Genomic DNA, 24,665 nt, shown 5'->3' with positions numbered 1-24,665 from the left:
AATTTTTCGCTGATTATAAAACACTGAAGTTAGAAAAATGACGAATTTCACAATCACGACAAACACTTATTATGAACAGGTACAAAACTACAAGCAATTACGTATTGTAGTCAGAAATATTGTTGCATTAAAATAAGTACGCCAATGTACTTACTTAATTACTTGAAGTACGAAAATATGCACAAAAATAGAAACAACCCCCACGAATAAGGAATATTATACAACAATAACGTACAACACGCGATTATGAAAATGAATTTAAAATATATTATTATTAAATTTTTCCAAAGAATATCTTCACTTTTAAAACAATCACGCACAATGTCTTCATTTATGAAACTAATTTAATTTATTTTTTATATTTAAAAAAATATTAAAGTATTGCGCAATTATTACACCGTTAAAAAAGACTGCTAGTTTTCCTCAACCGACACTAGAAAACAATGAAAAATATGAAGCCTTCAACGTATATGAATAATTTGGAAATAAATTTTTCGCTGATTATAAAACACCGAAGTTAGAAAAATGACGAATTTCACAATCACGACAAACACTACGCACTAATTACGTCGCAAAAAATAACGCGCTTATAACGTACAACACACGCGATTATGAATATAAATTATATAAATATTATTTTTAATTTTTTCCAAAGAATATCTTCACTTTTAAAACAATCACGTACAATGCCTTTATTTATGAAACTAATTTAATTGAATTTTTATACTCAAATGAAATAAAGCACTGCGCACTTATTACATAGTAATAATAGACTGATAGTTTTCCTCAACCGACACTGGAAAACAAAGACAAATATTAAGCCTTCAACGTATATGAATAATTTTGAAATAAATTTTTCGCCGATTATAAAACACCGAAGTTAGAAAAATTACGAATTTCACAATCACGACAAACACTACGCACTAATTACGTCGCAAAAAAATAACTCACTTATAACGTACAACACACGCGATTATGAAAATGAATTTAAAAAATATTATTATTAAATTTTTCCAAAGAATATCTTCACTTTTAAAACAATTACGCACAGTGTCTTCATTTATGAAACTAATTAATTTTTTTTTTTTATTTAAAAAAATATTAAAGTATTGCGCAATTATTACACGGTTAAAATAGACTGCTAGTTTTCCTCAACCGACACTAGAAAACAAAGACAAATATGAAGCCTTCAACGTATATGAATAATTTGGAAATAAATTTTTCGCCGATTATAAAACACCGAAGTTAGAAAAATTACGAATTTCACAATAATGACAAACACTACGCACTAATTACGTCGCAAAAAAATAACTCACTTAACGTACAACACACGCGATTATGAATATAAATTTAAAAAATATTATTATTAAATTTATCCAAAGAAAATCTTCACTTTTAAAACAATCACGCACAATGTCTTCATTTATGAAACCAATTTAATGGAATTTTCGTACTAAAAAAAATAATGCACTGCGCACTTATTACACGGTAAAAAAAGACTAATAGTTTTCCTCAACCGACACTGGAAAACAAAGACAAATATTAAGCCTTCAACGTATATGAATAATTTGGAAATAAATTTTTCGCTGATTATAAAACACCGAAGTTAGAAAAATGACGAATTTCACAATCACGACAAACACTACGCACTAATTACGTCGCAAAAAAATAACTCACTTATAACGTACAACACACGCGATTATGAATATAAATTTAAAAAATATTATTATTAAATTTATCCAAAAAACATCTTCACTTTTAAAACTATCACGCACAATGTCTTTATTTATGAAACCAATTTAATGGAATTTTTGTACACAAAAAAAATAATGCACTGCGCACTAATTACACGGTAAAAAACGACTAATAGTTTTCCTCAACCGACACTGGAAAACAAAGACAAATATTAAGCCTTCAACGTATATGAATAATTTGGAAATAAATTTTTCGCTGATTATAAAACACTGAAGTTGGAAAAATGACGAATTTCACAATCACGACAAACACTTATTATGAACAGGTACAAAACTACAAGCAATTACGTATTGTAGTCAGAAATATTGTTGCATTAAAATAAGTACGCCAATGTACTTACTTAATTACTTGAAGTACGAAAATATGCACAAAAATAGAAACAGCCCCCACGAATTACGAATATTATACAACAATAACGTACAACACGCGATTATGAAAATGAATTTAAAAAATATTATTATTAAATTTTTCCAAAGAATATCTTCACTTTTAAAACAATCACGCACAATGTCTTCATTTATGAAACTAATTTAATTTATTTTTTATATTTAAAAAAATATTAAAGTATTGCGCAATTATTACACGGTTAAAATAGACTGCTAGTTTTCCTCAACCGACACTAGAAAACAGAGACAAATATGAAGCCTTCAACGTATATGAATAATTTGGAAATAAATTTTTCGCTGATTATAAAACACCGAAGTTAGAAAAATGACGAATTTCACAATCACGACAAACACTACGCACTAATTACGTCGCAAAAAAATAACTCACTAACGTACAACACACGCGATTATGAATATAAATTTGAAAAATATTATTATTAAATTTATCCAAAGAAAATCTTCACTTTTAAAACAATCACGCACAATGTCTTCATTTATGAAACCAATTTAATGGAATTTTTGTACTAAAAAAAATAATGCACTGCGCACTTATTACACGGTAAAAAAAGACTAATAGTTTTCCTCAACCGACACTGGAAAACAAACACAAATATTAAGCCTTCAACGTATATGAATAATTTGGAAATAAATTTTTCGCTGATTATAAAACACCGAAGTTAGAAAAATGACGAATTTCACAATCACGACAAACACTACGCACTAATTACGTCGCAAAAAATAACGCACTTATAACGTACAACACACGCGATGATGAAAATGAATTTAAAAAATATTATTAAATTTTTCCAAAGAATATCTTCACTTTTAAAACAATCACGTACAATGCCTTTATTTATGAAACTAATTTAATTGAATTTTTATACTCAAAAGAAATAAAGCACTGCGCACTTATTACATAGTAATAATAGACTGATAGTTTTCCTCAACCGACACTGGAAAACAAAGACAAATATGAAGCCTTCAACGTATATGAATAATTTGGAAATCAAATTTTCGCTGATTATAAAACACCGAAGTTAGAAAAATTACGAATTTCACAATAATGACAAACACTGCGCAATAATTACGTCATAAAAAAATAACGCACTTATAACGTACAACACACGCGATTATGAAAATGAATTTAAAAAATATTATTATTAAATTTTTCCAAAGAATATCTTCACTTTTAAAACAATCACGCACAATGTCTTCATTTATGAAACCAATTTAATGGAATTTTCGTATTCAAAAAAAATAATGCACTGCGCACTTATTACACGGTAAAAAAAGACTAATAGTTTTCCTCAACCGACACTGGAAAATAAAGACAAATATTAAGCCTTCGACGTATATGAATAATTTTGAAATAAATTTTTCGCCGATTATAAAACACCGAAGTTAGAAAAATGATGAATTTCACAATCACGAGAAACACTTGTACGTACTAATTACGTCGCAAAAACGAAACTAGTATTTTCTCAACCGGCACTGGAAAATAAACCCCCTGCACGTGCAACGGGTGACAATAAAAATTGCGTCGCCTCGGTAAATTATGGAAAATTCCACTACGCAAAATATCGAAAAATTATGTCACACGAAACCTTTTACACATATGAATAATTTTGAAATTAATTTTTCGACGTTTTATGAAGATTAAAGAACATCGAAGTTAGGAAAATGACAAATTTCACGAAAGCGAAGCCGACGATAAGAAAACCGAGAACTTTAAGAAACTTCGCACGCGTCGCTTGTAAACAAATTTAAGCTCAGACTTCAAGAATTATTAAAGAAAAATATTTAAACTTCACTATTATTATGTAAAATTACAAACACTTTTAAATATTACACAATTTAATAATTTAATCAGGAGCACATTAAAAACATGACACCCTTGCACCCACTCCACAGATTATTGAGGCAAATTTAAACCGCATTGTTTTTCACTAAAGCTATAATTATTATGACGTCATTTTCAACCAATCCGTGGCCTTGTTCGCTTTAAACTTTGATTTTGGTGTCAGTAAAATTTTTCGCCGGTAGGATAGACATTAATTCAAACCAGAGAGAATTCTTTTTTTAAATAACTCATTTTCGTACCTACATGTATATTTTTATGTAGGTACCTATACAAAACCATTATTTTAATCTATCAAAAAGATTTTAAACAAGAACTGAGCATATTTCAAAAGAATCATCCAGGATATGTGGTCAACTCATATTTAAATAAATTGTTCCTTGTTTTTCAAAAAGAACATATGTACAAGATCAGTGTTCCGCAAACTTTTTCTGTTCAAAGTACACCTGCCAAATTAAGAAATTTCAGAGGAACACCAAATAAAATAATAATAATATAATAATAATAAAACCCTTATCCGCACCCCAATGGCGCATAGGGCACTGTTTCATATAAAAACAGTGTTATCTTGATCGCTAACACACGAAGGAAAGGTGATCAGCCTTCCGCTTCAGGTACTAGTCCAGGGTAATATTGAATAAATATTAGAGTGAAAAAATCACTAATATTTATTTGATCCCCCCTGGGAATCGAACCTGGGACCTCCAGAACCTCCTCCATAATATCATAACAAAGTTTATTCAATATCTTCACAAAACTAGACTTTTTTCCGCTGCACACCAGCTAATCACCACGGTACACCAGTGTGCCGCGGCACACACTTTGTGGAACAATATACTATGTAGATGACTCTGGCCAATGTGTGTACACGGCGGATTCTTCAGCTCTTTGGACACGTGGCAATAAGAATAGCCTGGAACAACTGGTGGTGCAAACAAAGGTCCCCCACACGATGGACTGATCAAGTTAAGGCAACAGAAAGCACCTCGGTGGCTGGAGCGCTAGGAGCAGCGCAGTCGAGGGATAACTGGAGAAGAGTCAATGCTACTATAATGGTCACAACCCTCAGTAATAAAGACTCAGACGTTGAAGAAGTGCTAGATGCAGTCAGTGGTTTTAAAAAATTTGTATCGACATGTACTTAGTAATATTGATTATGCGCCTGCTATAGCAGTTACAGGCCTCTAAAAGATATACAAAACATTAAATCAAAATTATCTTATTTATTGTAACTGCAGACAGTTGGTAGAATTCCATATTGAATTGTTGGGCAATATATCCAAAATTAAACACGGTTATTGGATTGAATTCTACTTTTATTTACATATATATAGTAATATGTGACGCGTTTCGTCTTATTGAGTGTTTGATAATGCCTTAATAAGACTTAAAGAGATAATATATATGTAAATAAAACTATAATTTATTCCAATAACCGTGTTTAGTTTAGGATATATTACCCAACAACTCAAAATTCTCTGCTAGCCATACATCTCCAATCAATATATTTATTGAATTATTTATTGGACTACAATTATTCATTAAATTATTTATTCACAAAGGGAAAAAGCAAAAAATCAGGTGCTCTTACTTCTATTAAAATATAATGACGGAAATCTACAAAATAAACAATATCAGCTGTTTAAAATTAAAAATTAAGTAAATTGAGAATGCATGTTCTTAAAATCTGATTTGAGATGAAATTTATGTTGAAACATTACCAGAGGATGGACTCAACGTAGTCGATGTAAAAGTTGAGCTCTCGTTTTTCGTTGAGAAAATACTGTCAATATAAAATATTATTATTGTAGATCAAGAATTGTGCTAAGATTGCTTAATATATAGTTGTTTTGTATGACATAAGTTCAGTATGCTTTTTTTTTTAATATTTACCTCAACCCATCTACTTTGCCTAGACCTCCTCTACTTACCAGTCACTAGATCTCATCGGGAATCAAACCCCAAGTCCTCACGTCAGCTAACCAAACCTCTATTTGTACACATTATATAAATTTATGATAACCATATTGTGTACAAAATTAAACCTTTATTCTTTTACCTTGTTTTAGCACAAATATACTTTTTATGCTAATCTTGCTCAGAAATAGAGCTTTCAACTAATAACATTTTCCTAAATGAGGCTCTCCATCTGTGAAAATCTCAAAAAATCCAAAGACTTATCCCCCTTTTTAGTAATTGGTTTTTCCTTTTCATTTTATCTCAGAATTACATGATTCTTAAATGTTTTTACATTTCAATTCAAGCTCACGAAAAGTTTTTTAAAAATATTCATAGATGGCAGGATGTAATTTGTAATTCTGAATTATTTGCAATTCATGTTTTATTTCATGTTGATTGAAACTAATGTTTATTTGGTAGAACCTTCAGGAGTCAATTTCAATACGTCAGTAGGTATTTTCCACCAAAGTAGCAAGTTTTCTAATCAAATTTTACCAACAAACGTCAGATGTAATGAGAAAGGATATAAGTAGGAAGAATTTGTTGATAACTTGCCATCAGTTTGTTTTTATTGACATTCGTAGATGGTGCTATTTGAAAAAATTTTTTTTAATTCAATAAATTATATATTTGGGATCAAACCTCAGTCCTAGGTACATCTCTACTCTTTAAGATGGCAATAATAAACAACAGAAAATGGATATTTTCGTGTTTGAACTGTTCATCAATGACAGATAACCACAGTCTCTGCTGCGTTTTTTATACAAAATCTGAAAATGTAGTAGATTTTCTAATATTTTTACCATTTACTAACTAGCTTTAATGATGTTTTGCTAAAAGAGTCGATAAAGAAGCCTAGATAAAAACTACAAATGCATATAGGAAAAATAAAAAGATGGAATTAGTTTAAATATTTTTATTTCATTTAATAAAATAACATCACATTATTTATCAAATAAATAATATATCACAATACACATACATACACCACCATCTATATAATATAATATCTACAGTAAGTGTAATTGTAACACATACATAATGCACATAGATTTCTAGGAAAAGGTAAGAAGAGAATGAATCAATAATGTTATCAAAATATTGTCAGCTTTTTAAGAAAAATCACAAACATTTTTAAAGAAAATAAGTTGAAAAGCTACTTATTCATATGTAATCATTTTGTCATGTTATATTAAGGCAGGTGATGTATTATTAAAAGTATTAATGTTTAGTTCCAGATAAGAACTCTATAATGAAAATACATGTATATTTTATAGTAAATATAGTATGTAAGGCATGCATTACCAGATTTTACTAAACTTACTTGTAAATATGGCAAAATATTTATAACTAGTAATTTTTGTAAATTATTTTTGTGTTAAATCCAAAGTATGAACATATTTTAAAATTATGATATTTGTAGAAAGCAATATCATTCAGTGTTTTACTGTACTTGTATAATTCAGTAACTTAAAATTAAGTGGTATTTTCTTAGGCATCAAAACCACATTACTTGCTTGCGTACCAAACATAACTATCTACTGATTTATCGTCAATGAATGAGAGGTATATTAGTTTTCACTCCACAGCGTGTTTTGATCTAAAAATTGTTTTGGTACAGTTAGACAACTTTTATATAAAAATTGAGATTTAGTACTACATAATACTTATGATTTGTGTATATTTTTTACATTTGTGATGGCAATTCTATAGTTTAACTGATATTTACTCTAATATTTTAATTATTGTTTTTTCTATCTTAACATAATCCCAAAATATCAACTTTTTGACACTTTCACAATTACCAGTTTTGGTTATTAACTTTATAATATTGCTGATTTACTAGAGATGCCATTTTCCATTTATTTTCAATACTCTTATAGTAAGCAATGATAAAATTTGTAATAATTTAATTTGTGATATTTAACTATGTTCTTTGTTTGATTGGTAGTTACAGTTTATAGAAATATATACATTTCTCTGATAATGTATGTAGCAGCTGATATGCATACATAACATATTTTAATTGATAAATCAATCAATTTTTTAAATCATGAAAAATAACATAAGTCACTTTGACCAGCTTAATACAGTAGTCTACCCAACTTAATATATCCTGGCATTCCTATACTATAAGAGGTGAAGGAAAATTTGTAAATAAATTATTGTCACATTTTCATCCAGTAACTATATGTGCTCAGCCTCATCAGTAATATAAATACCAATAAAAATATGATACTCAATATGAAAGCATCGGAAATAAGCTTACTAAAATTGATAGTAGGCATAGTAGCTGCAACACCCAGTAAACTGCTGGCCATATTTTGTTTTAGTCAGTCATACAGATGAGACGATAAGCTACGTACAAAATAGAGCCATTTCCAAGTGCCCAGAGTAATATGTACATACAATATTTTATCGCCTACTGTAAGTCATTTTATAAATTAAATGAATTTTGATATTTGTCTTCATTGTCCAGATACCCCAGGGGGATATCGAACATTGATAACATAATTAAAATATTATCTCAATAAATTATTATATAGTTAATGAAAATAATAATTTTGGGATTTAAATATGTTCAATTGAATTGTAAATTCAACAGTATGTTTATATAAATGTATATATAATGCTGAAACCAAATTACAAAACAACAAGACTCTGGACGCTATTATTTTATTACAGTCATTGTCATTACTTTAAACCAATTTTAAAAATGTTATTATTGATATGTCATAAAGTATAGAAAACTCTGGAAATCCTTAACTTCAAAAACTTTAAAATACATTCATCTTTTATTCATTCTAATAAAATGAAACATAAAAAACATCAAAAAGTGGCTGAAATGAAATAAAATTAAAATAGTCGTAATTACAAAAACATTATTAACAAAATTAACTTATTTAAAGTGCACTGAAACCAAATGATACTATAATTTATTATTATTATAAGGATAGAAATGCTTTGTGTGCCAACGTAAGATGCTTAGAATGAATGAAGGAGGTATGTATTTTTATATCAATGATTAATAATTGTAAAAAAAATATAATTTAAATCACATATTCAAAAATAACAATAAAAACAGTTTATGTGGAACTAAACTGTGTTAATTACTGTACTTGTACAGTAATTAACTGCAAATTGGGAGATTTTTCTCAAGCAGTTGTGCATATTCACAGATGACATATTTTGAAATATTTACTTATTTATTCATAATTGGCCAGCTTATTGAATAAACAAACAATCTAAACGAGTGTGAATGGTAAAGGTTTATAACTTAGATAACTGATAGTGGGCAGATAGTGATTGTACAATTTATGAGAAATCACTGTAAGAAAATTAAAATTATATTATGATACTGTAAAATCCAAATGAAAAATATAATAAAAAACAAAAACAGCTTTCCAAAATTGAAAAAATTAATGATACATGTATGCATGTAATTTTTTACTGATGCTGTTTCAGGCATTTACTATACTGTAATACACAGTCTGCATACAAGATTTTTTTAAAGATGCTGGCTTAATAAAAATGTATAATATATTTAATATATTTTAAAAATTAAAATAAATTAATGTTTTCATATTGCTGCAATTGGTGGGATCTATGCAGGACTATCTTAACATAGAATGTATTTGCTAAAGAGTTGTCTAATAATGATTTAAACCTTAAAACTTACAATTATTTACCTAATACATGAGAATTACAATTGTATAATTTTCTACTTAATCTATTTTTCAGAATTTTCTTCTTGTTGTTTGATAAGATTCCAGTAGTGGCCTTTTAACTTACGCAAGCTGTCATGGTTTCCCATCTAGAAAACAAAGATAATAAATGAAAAAAAACAGTTAAATTTGTAATCACTATAATGTTTTGAGTTTAAAATATCTGCAGGTAGGTTAGTAAGGATAGGGAAGGTAAATGTGAAAAATGCATCACACGCACCCAGACCAACTGAAAATAAATCTTTCTTAAATTCATTTTGCTATGGGTGGGAATCGAACCCGCGACGCCAGTTACGCAGTCGAGCGTCTACCCAACTACGCCACGGCGCCTGTCATTAATTAAATACATTTAATTTGAAACTACTCTAATGAAGTAGTACTTCTAAAATAACTGTAAGTTTCAACAGAAGTAGACAGAAAGGATGGAGTGCCAGACACTTATCTGCAGACACCAGTCCAACCTCTTCAGCTTCCGTACATGTCAAGTTTTGATTAGTTTGGTCAAACCTAATTTCTGACGAGAGTCACAGATAAACAAAATTCATTTACAACATTTTGAGTATGTCCAAATACTTGTTCCCAAATTCTGGATTATCTCCAATTACATGAGCTATTTTCAAGAATATGGAAGTCTAAGCATTTACGGGGCTGTCAACCGTCATAGGCTGGTTTAAGTGAGCACTTTACACACGTGTAACATTCACCAATTCTACCCATTATTGACAACCACACTACTCAAGTTTTCGAAGCCTCGACCCCCCGCTCCATGTGTAGAGATGATTTAATAAAACAGGTATTGAAATACATGGTTGTTCAGTATTTAATCAAGTGGTGCAATACGATACTTTATCGATATCGAAAGTATTCATAATAAACCCCAAGTACAAAGATTTTTTTTTTTTAAATGGGTAGTAAATAGATAGTTGTTTAGTATTCAATCAATCTACTAACAAGAATTTGAGTATTGTGGTTGTCAATAATGGGTAGAATTGGTGAATGTTACATGTGTGTTAAGTGATCACTTAAACCAGCCTATGACGGTCATCAGCCCCGTAAATGCGCAGACTTCCATATTCTTCTTTATCTTTGATTGACAAAAAAAAAAAATAATATGAAACAAAATTCATGCTGGTTTTAAACTTTATACATTCCACTGAAATTTGCAATATGTATAAGTGTTTATTTTCTTTATAATAAACTCTAAATGAGCTATGGCAACCAAGTTTTGTTGATCTACAAAATATTTTTAATCTAAACGTTATAATAAAACATTATAAATGTAATTTACACAAACCTCTATAATTTTTCCACCATGTAAAACTACGATAACATCTGCATTCCTTACAGTAGAAAGTCGATGCGCAATGACTAGAACCGTTCTACCCCGACTTGCCGCTTCTAATGCCTGCTGTACAACTTGCTCCGATTCCGTATCTAACGCACTGAAAAATACAAAGATCATTATTTATAACAGAGAAGAAAAAAGACGGTCAATACAAGAACTACAATAATATTCTCAATATTAATAATATTTAAAGCATTTACTTTGTGGTTAGTCATTTTTACTTATTTATTTTTTTACAAAAATGTTAAAAATATTAGTATAGTATTAGTATTTTTGGTGAGTGGTTATATACTAATATTATTAACATTTTTGTAAAAAAATAAATATCTACAATGATATTTTATAATTGCAACACTAATTGAGATGTTATTTGTTTAATTTATATGGAAAAGACATTTGATCATTTTTCAGTGGTCTCAATCCTGTGGATTGGTCTGCAGCAACAAATAACACCTCCTTCGCCATTCCGATCTATTGTGCGAAACCCTCTTCAGCTCCTCATACGTTGAATAGCATATTTTCTGAAAGTAGTTTTGTAAACATCGACATCAGTAGCTATGGTGATCTATATGGTGATACTCAGAAACAAATAAACAAGGCTGCAGTTGTATCGGGATGCCTCAGAGACTCGGTGTGGAGGAACAAACACATGAGAATAGAAAGTAAAATGAAAATATACAAAACATGTGATCGACCAATAGCTACTTATGGGATTGAGGCAAGAGCAGATACTTCCAGAACAAAATCTCGACTTCGAACCTCCGAGATGAAGACTCTCCGATCCATAACCGGAAACACATTGCGAGACCGAGTAAAAAATACCGACATTCGAAGCATGTGTAAGACGGAGGATATCGTGAGGTGGGGACGACAACGAAGGCGATACTGGAAGGAACATATAAACAGAATGTCAGAAGACAGACTTCCACGTATTGCCCTCCAAGGCAACCCTGAAGGACGCGGACCCCCAGGCAGACCTCCGAAAAGATGGAAAGACAGCTGGGAGTCGACATCCCAAGGATCCCTAGGATCTACAAAAAGAAGAAGAAGAAGAAGAAGAAGTGGTTATGTAAAGTACACCGACCTGGTGGCTTCGTCAAGAAGCAGTATTTGAGGATCCTTGATGAGTGCACGGGCAATAGCTATCCTCTGTTTCTGTCCTCCACTCAGCGCTTGTCCTCTCTCTCCCACCATGGTATTATATCCACTGGGAAACTCAGTGATAAAGTTGTGAGCATTCGCAAGTTCGGCCGCTTTTTGCACCTAGAAATGATATACAGACAATATGACAAAACAAATATAATTTTATCTTTGTACGGGCAGTACCGTAGAATGGGGCTACTTGAACTTTGATGTGTTACTTGAGCCCTGTACAAAAAAAATTTAAATCTGTATTTGGTCTACAATAATGAACGTATAGACATGATTCATTGTTTCCCTGACAGGTGACACTTATTGTCACAATACTTTAATCGATACCACGATCTAAATATTTTTTTTGTACTGGGCTCAAGTAACACATTAAAGTTCAAGTAGCCCCATTCTACGGTATTACTTTTTTTAACTCAATAAATATAAAAAAATTACACTTCTGGACATCGACCCTCACCATTCAGAAACTACAAGTGCCGCAGATGAAGAAACTACAAAGAGTGATGCTTCATATTAAGCAAGATCTGTTATCAGATTTGATATATTATGATATATCTCTTTCTATATTGATGATATATCTCTTTCAGAGAATCAAAAATGTGCCAAATCAAAGGAAAATGAAAACCTTTTTTTGAAAAAAAATTATGATACATATTTCCTACATGTTTTTTACAAGACCTAAAATTTCAGGTCAACTCTTAGTACACATATATTTTGAAAAGTACTCATGAAATATCCTTAAATGAAATATATTGTTTTATTTCATTATAAATATTTTTTTAAATAATGCCAAGAGATCATTTTATCAAGTTTTGTTAGTTAGACCATGTATTTTTTTAAAGATGAATATTTGTATTTTTACTATAAAAACATTCCAACTCCTGACGTGACCACTATCAAATATTTGAAATACTTGATCATGTCAAGTTGCCTCGGTTTTCCTCCGCTTCTATTGCCAACCAAATTGACTCCATAAATTTGTTTTACTATTCTTCTCTCATTATATTCACATGCTCAAACCATCTCGACACACCTTTCTTAATTTTATCGATAATGCTTATCTCAGCCTTGTTTTCCTTATATCACCATTTGAACATCTATCATACAAAGTTTTGCCGCACATTCATCTGAGAGAACGCATTTTGACTGCATTCAGTTTCTTTTATCCTTCTTTTGCCAACTCCATGCTTCACTTCCATACATAAGGAATTTCCATTCCATTGTTTTTATTATATACACCAATAAATCAAATTTATACTATTTTCGTTAGCCAACTGGATCATTGCTAAAAATAGGTACATATATATCGTAGTCATACAGGAGAAAGTGACCAACTAACAAAACGTAAAATGTTCAGGAGGGCCATTTAAGTCACTTTTACTCGGCAAAGAAAATAAACACCAATGCAGTTAGTAATTTTTAACAAGTCAATATATTATAGTTCCAAGTTTAAAATCTTTTCGGATTTTTTTCAGGACAATATTAAGCTAGTAAGATATCAAATAGTCAATGATCACGTTTTTGTAAAAAATGCACTTGGTCACTTTCTCCTGTATGACTACGATATATGAATTATGAGTAGTGTTTTTACCTCTGCATCAGAAGCACTAGGCTTTCCATATCTGATATTTTCCTTTATACTCGTGGCAAATAGCACAGGTTCTTGGTTAATATAACCAATAGCCCGCCCCCTTAGCCAGTGGGGGTCTAATTCACGGATATCTCGATCATCTAGGGTTATTTTACCTCCAGAAACATCATAAAATCTGAAAAACTCATTACGTTATAAATAGGTCTTTTACTAGATCGACAGCATAAAATTGTACAAATTGTAAAAAATTTTATAAAAATATTTATACTATCAGTGTATACATATTTTAAAAGAAATATAATATCACGGGCATTATCGTTGACAAAAACTGAATATACATACTGACATTATTTATTGAATTCATAAAACCTGTGGAGATTAAATAGACTGGATCCCCTGTATCCTACCCTAATCCATTAAAAAGCCATTTTTTCTTAATAAATTACTACTCCTCAGGACAAATGTATTTAAAACTTAAGTATTTAATTTTAAAAATTTACTTTCCAATATAAAAGGACAAATGTATTTAAAAACTTAAGTTTTTAATTTTAAAAATTTACTTTACGATATAAAACTTAAAAATCACATAACAAATCGATATCAATTGGCATATTAATGACATTTTTTTTTAATGCACATTTGTACTAAGTACCGGTAATTTTGTGTCGAAAATGTACACGCTCTTTATTAAAAGAACAAACATCTGAATACCACCATTTAAAAAAATGTTAGAGTACCTAGCCAATTAAGATTGTTTATTGTCTTTCTCCTACATGCTGGTTTATAGTCTATGATGTTATATATTCCATAGTCTATAGTAAAAAAAGGGCTATATAAATTATCTTATATGATTATTATTGTCACCATTAGAGTTGACATTTTATACATTTACAAAAAATATGTTTATTTATCCTAATTATTATTTTAAAACTAGTGTCATTGTATATTTATTACTATTGTTGTATCTTTCCTCGATTTTGGACCAATATTAGACGGAAAAATGGTACAATATGAAAAAGTCTAGCATGTTAATAAATGTATGTAATTAAGTATGTTAAAAATCAATTATGAAATGACTTTAAAGAATTCACCTATATCTTCATCATTACTCATAAAAACACTAAAAGTGTCATCTAATATTTATCAATTAGAATATAAAATGGGTTATAACTACAGATATGAATTTGGTAAAAGTAGACAAACCTTTCTAAAAGTGCTGCAATAGTTGATTTTCCGTTACCTGATGAGCCCACAATAGCAACAGTTTTACCAAACGGTATTTTGAGATTAAAGTTTTTAAGAATCACCTAAAAAAATAAGCATGCTATGGCAAAATTGGTTTTTATTATCAGGGAACTATTCTTCTTAATTATACAGAATAAAATTTGGTTTACGACTTTTAATTTTAGTATTAATTATAATAGAAAATTAATTGAAAAACCTATTCTAATCTCAATATAAAGGTAGAGACTGACCGGAGCATTTCGTCGTAACGTAACAAGTTACGATGCGAGCATTCAGGCGGTCAGTACACCGAGCCGAGCGCTCCATCCATAGTTTCGGATGCTCGGTGATGCTCGCCGCGAGCAATGTTACGACGTTATGTCACGACGAAATGCTCCGGTCAGTCTCCACCTTAAATGGATCAAAGAACTAACTTATTTTATACGCAAACGAGATTAGATTCAGGATAAATTCTTACCGACTTTGACCGCGTAGGATAGGCAAAGGTGACATCAGAAAATTCAAGATTTCCTATAAATTCGTGATATGGTATTATACGTCCTCCTGTGATAGGCATTCTGGGTTCCTTGTTTATGTACTGAAAAAATACCAATTTATTTCAATATCTACATATATATGCGAGGTAAACAACTATATATTCAAAGTGTAAAATGTTTAACAATTGAAACAAGAAATAATGATTTTCTTCTAATTTTTGATATTATTATGTTAACTAACTAACTAACCATCACGCCGCTTCTCCCCAGGGGTAGGCAGAGAGAATAGAATGCCGCACCAATCTGTCTTTGCAAACAATCTTCACCTTTTCCATATTCATGCATCTCATACATACCCACTAATTATTCCGACCCCTAACCTGACCACTTTCAAGTATTGAAATACTTCATTACACTAAGTTTTCCTCAGTATTGCGATATTATTATATGAAAAAAAAAATATGTTTATTACTTCAACATAATAATAATAAAACCCTTATCCGCACCCCAATGGTGCATAGGGCACTGTGTCATATAAACGCAGTGTTATCATGATCGTTTTACTTATGAAGGAAAGGTGATCAGCCCTCCGCTTCAGGTACCAGTCCATGGTAATATTGAATAAATATTACAGTGAAAAAATCACTTACATTTATTTTTACCCCCCTTGGGAATCGAACCCGGGACCTCCAGAACGGTAGCCGAGCGTGCTGACCATTACACTACGGAGGCGGACTATTACTTCAATACTGGTAATGAAATATTCCAAGAAATCACTAATTTGTCTTATTTATTATATATTATTTTTGTCCGCCTCGGTAGTGTAATGGTCAGCACGCTCGGCTACCGTTCTGGAGGTCCCGGGTTCGATTCCCAAAGGGAGGTCAAATAAATATAAGTGATTTTTTCACTCCAACATTTATTCAATATTACCCTGGACTGGTGTCTGAAGCGGAGGGCTGATCACCTTTCCTTCGTGTGTTAACGATCAAGATAACACTGCGTTTATATGATGCAGTGCCCTATGCCCCATTGGGGTGCAGATAAGGGTTAGAATGAAAATAAATTATTATGTTTGATATTTTAGATTTATAATTGTTTGCTTCATACCGCTGAACCATATTACACAAACCCAAAAGAACGGGATTCACACACCAAATAAATAATAATCAAATAATATGTGAATTTCTTTTTTTAGATACCTCAAAAACTCTCCCGCCAGCACTAAGGCCTTTTATGACGGATCCGAAGAGTAGTGAAAGTTGAGCTGTGGACCTCTGGATGGTCTGCGAGTTAATGAGGAAGGCCATCACATCTCCAGGACTGAGTTGACCTGTGGACATCAGGTGCCCTCCGAGGTACAGTGTACCCAGAACCATACTGCAAATATAATTCAAGTAATATGCATTAGTGTTAATATTATTTACGAACCATGTAAATGTTATGCTGAAATTTGACATATCGCTCACTCCTTTCAACAACGTCAAATATCAAAAACTGTATATTTTCAGTCGTGCATGTTTTCGGAATGCCCAGAAAATGTACTATATCCCAGCAAAAGTGGCATATTTTTAACTTAATTTTTCCCCGCTACAGGGCAGAAAGTGTTGTTTTAGCATTTTGAAAATAAGGTATTGTTTAATTATTTTTTTTTAGTATGATAAATATTTTTCAAATGGAGGAAAAACATTCAGGTTTTACCTAAAAATATCTGTTGCACAGTAAAAAGTTCAATAAGCGGTTTGATATTTATTATAATACATTTTATTAAACTTTAAAAACAATCTCCGGGAAAATCAAGTTTTTTGATTTATGACGTTGTTGAAAGGAGTGAGCGATGTGAAGTGTGATTGTTGCCTATGTACTATAGATAGATTATGGAAGAAGATTTTTAAAATACATTGCATAACACCGAGACTAAATGAAGATAAATATTTATTGAATTAATTTTGTAATTGCTATTGCCAGGAATCGAACCCATGATGGCAATTATACAGTTTGGTTTTGCACAACTATGGCAAGGTCATCAATACATACCACCTGTTATCAATATTTTCAAACAGAAAGTTATTACTAATTTCAAAGCTCTCGAGATCTCATTTGACCAGTTTCAAGTGTTTAGGCTGACCTATTTAGGAAGAGGTTAGTTCCAGCCTGAAATAGTCCGATTCCTCTGCCTAATTCTTGTGCTAGTCTTGCAGCTTTCTCACACTCTTGCGCAAACACTTCCCTTTCATGGTCCTCAGCAGCAAATGCTCGCACCGTACGAACATTACTTAAAGCCTCTTCTGCTACCAATGTGGCTTTCTCAACCTGAAATCATTGTTAGAACGACGCATAACCAACAAATAAAAACGATCATATTCAGAGATACGAACAAATAAAGATGAATATAGAAAAGTCCCTATTAAAAATAATTACCATAATTTTGAATAATTTACATAGCACCATTCTCATAAAATACTACCCGACCTTTTCCCTGAAATTCAACATAATATATCAGACTGATACCTATTAGGATCACTGGTATGTGATACAATAGCTGGTAAACTGATATTGGATTATTGATTATTGTCAGATAAAAGATTTTAAATTTAAATAAAACAACAGAAACAAATCATTCACAAAATCGCGCCTTATCATTCAAAGGAATATCCAAGTTAACATACTGTATATGTATGAAGTTGTTTCGGTTTCTATTTATATTCATAAAATATAAAATACAGTTCTTAAAAATGAATCATTAATTATTCAAAAACGCATTTTAGTAAGATGGTGACGTACTATGATTATGCATACTTTAAAATAGTTAGTACCAATCCTAGTAAAACCAGTGCAAACAAGCTATAAATCCCATAAATATCCGCTCCAAGTACATACTTAGAAATAAGATTGAAAGTAAAAAGAAAAAAGTTCGGAGTGTAATGTAGAGTATAAAGTGATACCTACTTAGGTGTAACATCAAACCATCTTGGCGGCAATTTAAATATCTAAAGTTTAATCCTTCATATCTCCCTTCTTTATTTATTTAGTGTCGCGGAGTCCGAGTTTCTCAGTTCGAATCCACTCTACTACAATTTGAAATGTATTTCTAATAATGAGCCGCTTAGGCTCACATAAATAATAAAAACACAAATATCACCTTTTTTTTAATTATAAAATATTCATTTAAATAGAACTGATTTTCATGTGACTTTTACATGTTTTGAATGGCTTAAAGAAACTAATAATATCCTTTTGAGCGTATATTATATTTAGGCTTCCATAATCATTAGTGCACAGCTAAGCAATTACACGGGAATTATGCGGGACTTCTCGAACTGTATTCTTGACTGTATTTGAATAAAAAAATACAACATTAGTAAAGAGATTTAGTTAGTTTACTGCCTAGTTTGCTTAAGACTACATAATTTGCTTGAAGTGCATATCTGTACTTACTTGTGCTTGAGCCTCTCTCGACAATTTTCTTAAAAGAGATCCAATAAATGATCCGCCAATGACAACGGACGGAATGCAGAGCATGGTCAGACCAGTTAGTTGAGGAGATATAACTAATAAACTTCCCGCAGATCCAATAACCTGAAACAAAATAAATAAACCAAATATTGCACATTAATTAATCAACGTTGCGTAAAAGTTACTACCTATGCAAAATTTGCTGATTAAAATCTAAACTGCATTATGGATGATCCGTTCAATTTAGAGCTTCATAAAAGAGATCTTAAGCTTCACAATTTTGGCATCAAGTTATCAGGGTAGAAGATTTCCCAAAAAATCCACAAATTAACAGCACAGAGAAAAGTGCTCACTGAAGTTATATAAAGTACACTAGACTCTCAATTCACCAGTATGATTTTTTTTTTTTAAATTCCAGATAAACAAATTTTCCCATCAATCCCAAGATGTAAAAAATGCATAAGTTTGTAAATACTTAACTACCACTTATCTAAACATACATATAAAAATTCAGTACAAACTTATCACGCATTATGAAAGTGGTCAGAAATAAATCTACTATATATTGACCTGTGTAATTGCTCGCAATCCACTTGATACTGTCTGCTTGAAACTGCTTTTGAAGTCTTGGACGTCAACAGTCAATCTGAAATATCAACATTTTACCAATTTGGGGTGAAAAATATATAATATATCACAAACATTTGATATGCACAACATGCGTATTTTATAAAACTCAAGAAAAGAAATATTTTAACCACTTCTCAATAGGTAAATATTTGACATGTGATGAATCAGGAAAATCGGCGTCCATATAAAGAAAATGAATGAGTGACAAAAAATTATAACTGTGTATAAAAATAAATTACTGATGATTTTTTCAAAAGCAGACAAATGCTAACCCCTGCGAGTAAACAATTTGATGATTAGTAATTCACTTCATTATTAGATTTTAAAAATATTTTAACGAGATTACTAACTCCAAATGTTTAACTAGGTTCATAAAATGCCAAAGCTGTTTTGTAAACCTAGGATCAACTAATCGACATTAAAAACAGACAATGGCAAACAACATTGGATGAGTTTGTCGAAAAAATAAAAACCTGAACCAAATTCGGAGTTATCTAATATTATAATTTTGATTCTTCTTCTAAACCATACTCACACTCCTCTTCCGTTTCTTTTGCTTTCTACTTTGATTCTGATTTTTTTTTTAATTCACATAGAAATGGATTAATGATGAACACAAGGGTTCACCGTGCATGTAATTAATACAGTAATCTCTTAAGATATCTATTATATACCTTAACCCTTAGCACTGGAGCGCTGCCATGCAGGCAGCATGCATGGTTTGCAATATTTCAGAAATCTCAAAAGATTGACACATATTGCAACAAGCATATTGCTATTCATTTTGCAAGAATCTTCCTAGGTATCTAGTATAATGGTTACCGCGGGTCAGTAAAAAAAAAAACTAACTAACCATCACGCCGCTTCCCCGCAGGGGAAGGCAGAGAGAATAGAGAGCCACACCACTCTGTCCTTGCAAACATTCTTCGCCTCTTCCACGTTCATGCATCTCCTCATACATACCCGCCGATTGTTACGACTCCTAACCTGACCACTTTCAAGTATTTGGCATACCTGATCGTGCCATGTTTTTCTCGGTCTTCCTCTGCTTCTTTTCCCACTAACATTCGCCTCATAAATTTGTTTTACCGTTCTTTCGTCACCGCGGGTCAGTTATTGTTCAAAATAATATTTATTTAACATTACCCTTAATTGGTACTTGAGCCGCAGGATTAACCACCTTGCCGTCATGTAAGTTACAATAAAGATAACATCGCATCAATATGATTCAGGGCCCTTTGCACCATTGGGTGCAGTTAAAGAATAGGAAGAATATATTTACAATATCCAAAAAAAAGGAACAAGTGGTATGAATGTTCAAAAACATGAACAGAATGTTACACAAGTGCATAAAGCAGTCACCCGATGACAAGTTATAACCCTTTTAATAACCAAAAAGATTTCCATATTTACTTTCCACAAATAACTTCATCTCCGAGAGATATCTATAATAATAAAAAAATAGAACCTGTTTAGCAGCTCTCCTGTTCTTTCTTGATCAAAAAATGCAACATCCTGTCTGATGATGGAAGTAAAAAGATCCTGTTTCATCTGACACGCAACCCCTTCTCCAATCTCGGCGAGAAGATGTATGTAGGCAAACGTGAAGAACGCCTAGAACGGTAAATGAAAAATACTTGATCCATTATCCTATGAACACATGCGTGACGAAGACCATTGACTAACGCATAGATCAGCTATATGCCAAAGAAGTAATATATAAAAGTTCTTTTGACCAAAAGAGGTATGTGATTTTGTTTGATGAGTTTCTGTGTTATGGATCTTGTAGTTCTATGTACTACTACTACTACTACTACTACTACTACCATCACGCCGTTTCCCCACAGGGGTAGGCAGAAAGGATGGAACGCCACACTCTTCTGTCCTACCATACACTCCTCGCCTCCTTCACATCCATACATCTAGTCATACATGCCCTCTGATTACGCAGACTTTTGACACCGCCAGTGTTCTATATATGTTACCATAAAGTATGTTAATTGTGACTTGTGGGCTCTGCTGTGAGGTGCATTATTGTGTTATGTGAGAGTAATTCTTAAATGCATATAAAAGGATAGTTCTAGCATATAGTTGTTTGACTGTCATAAGTTTTAATTTGTTGAATATTTCCTCTGTGGGAGTCTCAGAATGCATTAAAATTTTGAAACATTCCATTTAAAAATATAATAACTTATCATACATATTTTTCAGGTGTTAAATTTAGATAATTATGTATACCTGTGCAATATAGAGACCGACAAGTTTAAATGCCGGAGACTTGACATCATCCAGGAAGTCATTACAGGATCCATCTCGAACGCTGGCTAACACGTTCACCACCGAACCAATTAGTTGAGGAATGTATATACTAACGGCAGCTACAGCGAGAGCAGCCTGAAAATTAATAAAAATTAATAATAAGTATGATTAAATACATCAACAAAATAAATGGACACTATATGACTATTTATCTACAAAATTTACTTACCACAAATGCAACGAAGATAAAAAAAAAACACAAGTTACACATATCTATAAAAAAATATATCAACTACTTCATTCATTTGTTTGAAATATCTATGACTTTGCGTATTCATATTCTTATTCCATATTTAAAAACACCTTTATTTGAAATAAAGAGAAAGGTACTGACTAAAACGTTATTCTCGAAAAATGATTGCCATATTAATAAATGTTAAAAGTAGGTACGTATTTATTTGAATTCTTGTATTCAATTTGACAAAAAAGCTAAACCAAATAGAGAATGTTTGCATGTATAACAGTTGTATGGGCAATGGAGCGGATAATTTTTATCTCTTTAAAACACATTTAACATATCTATTAGTATTCGGTTGGCAGCACTGAGCACCCAGCTTAGAATAAAATTTAAACTGTATCTGCAATAGCTCTCGAAGATGCTTTAAAGCGATAGTCATTTCAAAAACTTTATTACCTTATTAGTAACTAACTAACCATCACACCGTTTGTCCGCAGGGGCAGGCAGAAATAATAGAATGCCACACCACTTTGTCTTTGCAAACATTCTTCCCCACTTCCACATTGACGCATCTCCTCATACTGAGTATACATTTTTACTAAAGGTACAAACCTTACTGATATTGTCAACGAATATGTAAGTCAACTATTTTCAAATTAAACTAATTTTAATGTATATTTAGCTGTGGTTTTAACATAATTGGGGGCAGAACTGTACATACCAAAATGTAGTTATTATTTTATTATAAAGAATGTGTTTTTCTCATTTATTTCTTTTAAATATGCTTCTTATGCCTATTTATTATACCTGTTTATTGTTTTTATATTTTGCCATGTATTAGTTTTGGTTATTTTAAAAAACCTTTTTTATTACTTTATTATTTGTGTTCCAGTCTTGTTAACCTTAATCCCATGCTCAAAATGAGAAATATAAATTACTCATCGGGAATATTATATGTATATCGTAGTCGTACAGGAGTAAGTGACCAACTAACAAAACGTAAAATGTTCAGGAGGGCCATTTAAGTCACTTTTGCTTGGCAAGAAAATAAACACCAATGCAGTTAGTCATTTTCACCAAGTCAATATATTATACTTCCAAGTTTAAAATCCTTCAGGATTTTGTTCAGGGCAATATTAAGCTAGTAAGATATCAAATAGTCAATGATCACGTTTTTGTAAAACAATGCACTTGGTCACTTTCTCCTGTATGACAACGATATATGACTTATGCATGTAATATGTTTTGAAAAATTAATAAATAAATAATAATTAAGAAGTACATACCAATATAGCTGCTGCAAAATGTATTCGGTAAGGCACCAAATAATCCCAAAATTTCTTCCAATCAAAGAATTGTTGTTCTTCTCGATAATCTTTTTTAAGGGTAAATGATCTAGTATTTGGAGCCTGCTTGCATTGTACTATCCAATTATTTCTAATTATATTCAAGATAGTTCCGGTGCATAGTCCAACACCTACTTTTACTGATGGTCTAAATATATTTTCAAATCCTCTATTGACAGCATCCTCGGAATGTTTTGTAACGACATTACGAATTGTATTATAGCACACCAAACTTTGTTTTGGTGACTGCAAAGATCTCCATCCATTTTTAAAGCTGTTGAAATGACTAAAACATAATAAAATATTATTTTAACACTTAAACTGACCTGTTAACACTTAAAGTTCCCAAGCTGTACAAAGAATAAAAATAAAAATAAAGTTTAATTTAGAAAATTCACTAAATTTGATCATTATGTAAACGTGAGAGTGACATTCGGAGGTTATTATTTACAGAATCTTAGAATATTTCATCAAAAATACCTGAGAGACGCTCTACAGCTAAGAGGTATTTGAAATGCTTTAAACATGTTTCAAAACATAGCTCCTTTCATTCAAATAATTACAAATTATTGATATAATACTGTTACGCAAACGTCAACGAAGAATTCAGTCCATAGTTCAAAATCAAAATAACCTCCAAATAACATCTTTTTCTATGGTGTTTAAAACGTCAAACCTTTGGGGGGTTGCGTTTATGTTTGTAGATCGTTCGTAAAACGATCACTTTGCCGGGATGACGTGAAATTGCCAAAACTGCCTAATGTGCTTACTAAATGATATTTTAAATGGCATTTATTTTTACGACATTAATTTTTTTTTTTAAATAGCAAATATCTGATAAAAGCTGGGGTTAGGTACTAGGATTGTCAGACATTCGATTTTAACAAAAATGCCCCTTTTTGTATTGCAGATTTATGGAAGGTAAAAGAAAGCGTCTGTCGGTCAGCTAAAAATACATAACCAACCAGCCTTTTCCTTTTTTGGAATTATAAATACATAAATCCAACATAAAAACTACCTACCGAGTCGTTTTTTCCTAGCAGAAAATATTTTGCGTTCAGAACTTTTATTAATAGATTTGGGATTTCTAAAGAGAATAATGCCAATGAAAAATGCTTGGAGGTTTTTTTAAACGCGTTTTGAGATTTTCACCTTCCTTGCTGGTGACAAGTGAATTTATAGTTACTGGATGCGCTTAATCACACGAAAAAAATATTCAACATACAAACATTGAACTGATTTGG

At 31.3% G+C, this 24,665-nt stretch overlaps 1 protein-coding gene across 1 annotated transcript; it reads right to left on the bottom strand.

Moving 5' to 3' along the window:
- Window positions 1-9,545: 9,545 nt before the first annotated feature.
- LOC148311763 (mitochondrial potassium channel ATP-binding subunit-like) lies at window positions 9,546-24,049 on the bottom strand. Its single transcript, XM_088278433.1, has 14 exons — window positions 23,902-24,049; window positions 23,362-23,707; window positions 21,817-21,972; window positions 21,047-21,192; window positions 19,519-19,594; window positions 18,931-19,071; window positions 17,621-17,805; window positions 16,695-16,872; window positions 15,474-15,593; window positions 14,975-15,078; window positions 13,772-13,946; window positions 12,113-12,291; window positions 10,978-11,125; window positions 9,546-9,772 (listed from the first exon to the last, which is right to left on the bottom strand). The coding sequence occupies exons 1-14, from the start codon at window positions 23,946-23,948 to the stop codon at window positions 9,689-9,691; spliced, it is 2,085 nt and encodes a 694-aa protein (XP_088134559.1). The 5' UTR covers window positions 23,949-24,049; the 3' UTR covers window positions 9,546-9,688.
- Between the last annotated feature and the right edge of the window lie 616 nt (window positions 24,050-24,665).

Source organism: Brachycentrus maculatus, unplaced genomic scaffold, assembly GCF_059751285.1.
Source record: "Brachycentrus maculatus isolate JH-2025_06_01 unplaced genomic scaffold, ASM5975128v1 h1tg000057l, whole genome shotgun sequence".
NCBI classification, from domain to species: Eukaryota; Metazoa; Arthropoda; class Insecta; order Trichoptera; family Brachycentridae; genus Brachycentrus; species Brachycentrus maculatus.
Note: the sequence above shows the minus strand (reverse complement) of the source record. Positions and strands in the feature narration are given on the sequence as shown.

What these genes read in the sequence shown, in the direction of transcription:
- LOC148311763 (XM_088278433.1), bottom strand. Translation starts at nt 23,948, where the DNA reads ATGTTTAAAGCATTTCAAATACCTCTTAGCTGTAGAGCGTCTCTCAG. An exon ending in ACAGGAGAGCTGCTAAACAG is followed by an intron (nt 19,595 to 21,046) that starts GTTCTATTTTTT and finishes TTGATATTTCAG; the next exon opens with ATTGACTGTTGACGTCCAAG. An exon ending in CTAGTGCTTCTGATGCAGAG is followed by an intron (nt 12,292 to 13,771) that starts GTAAAAACACTA and finishes TATCATTTCTAG; the next exon opens with GTGCAAAAAGCGGCCGAACT.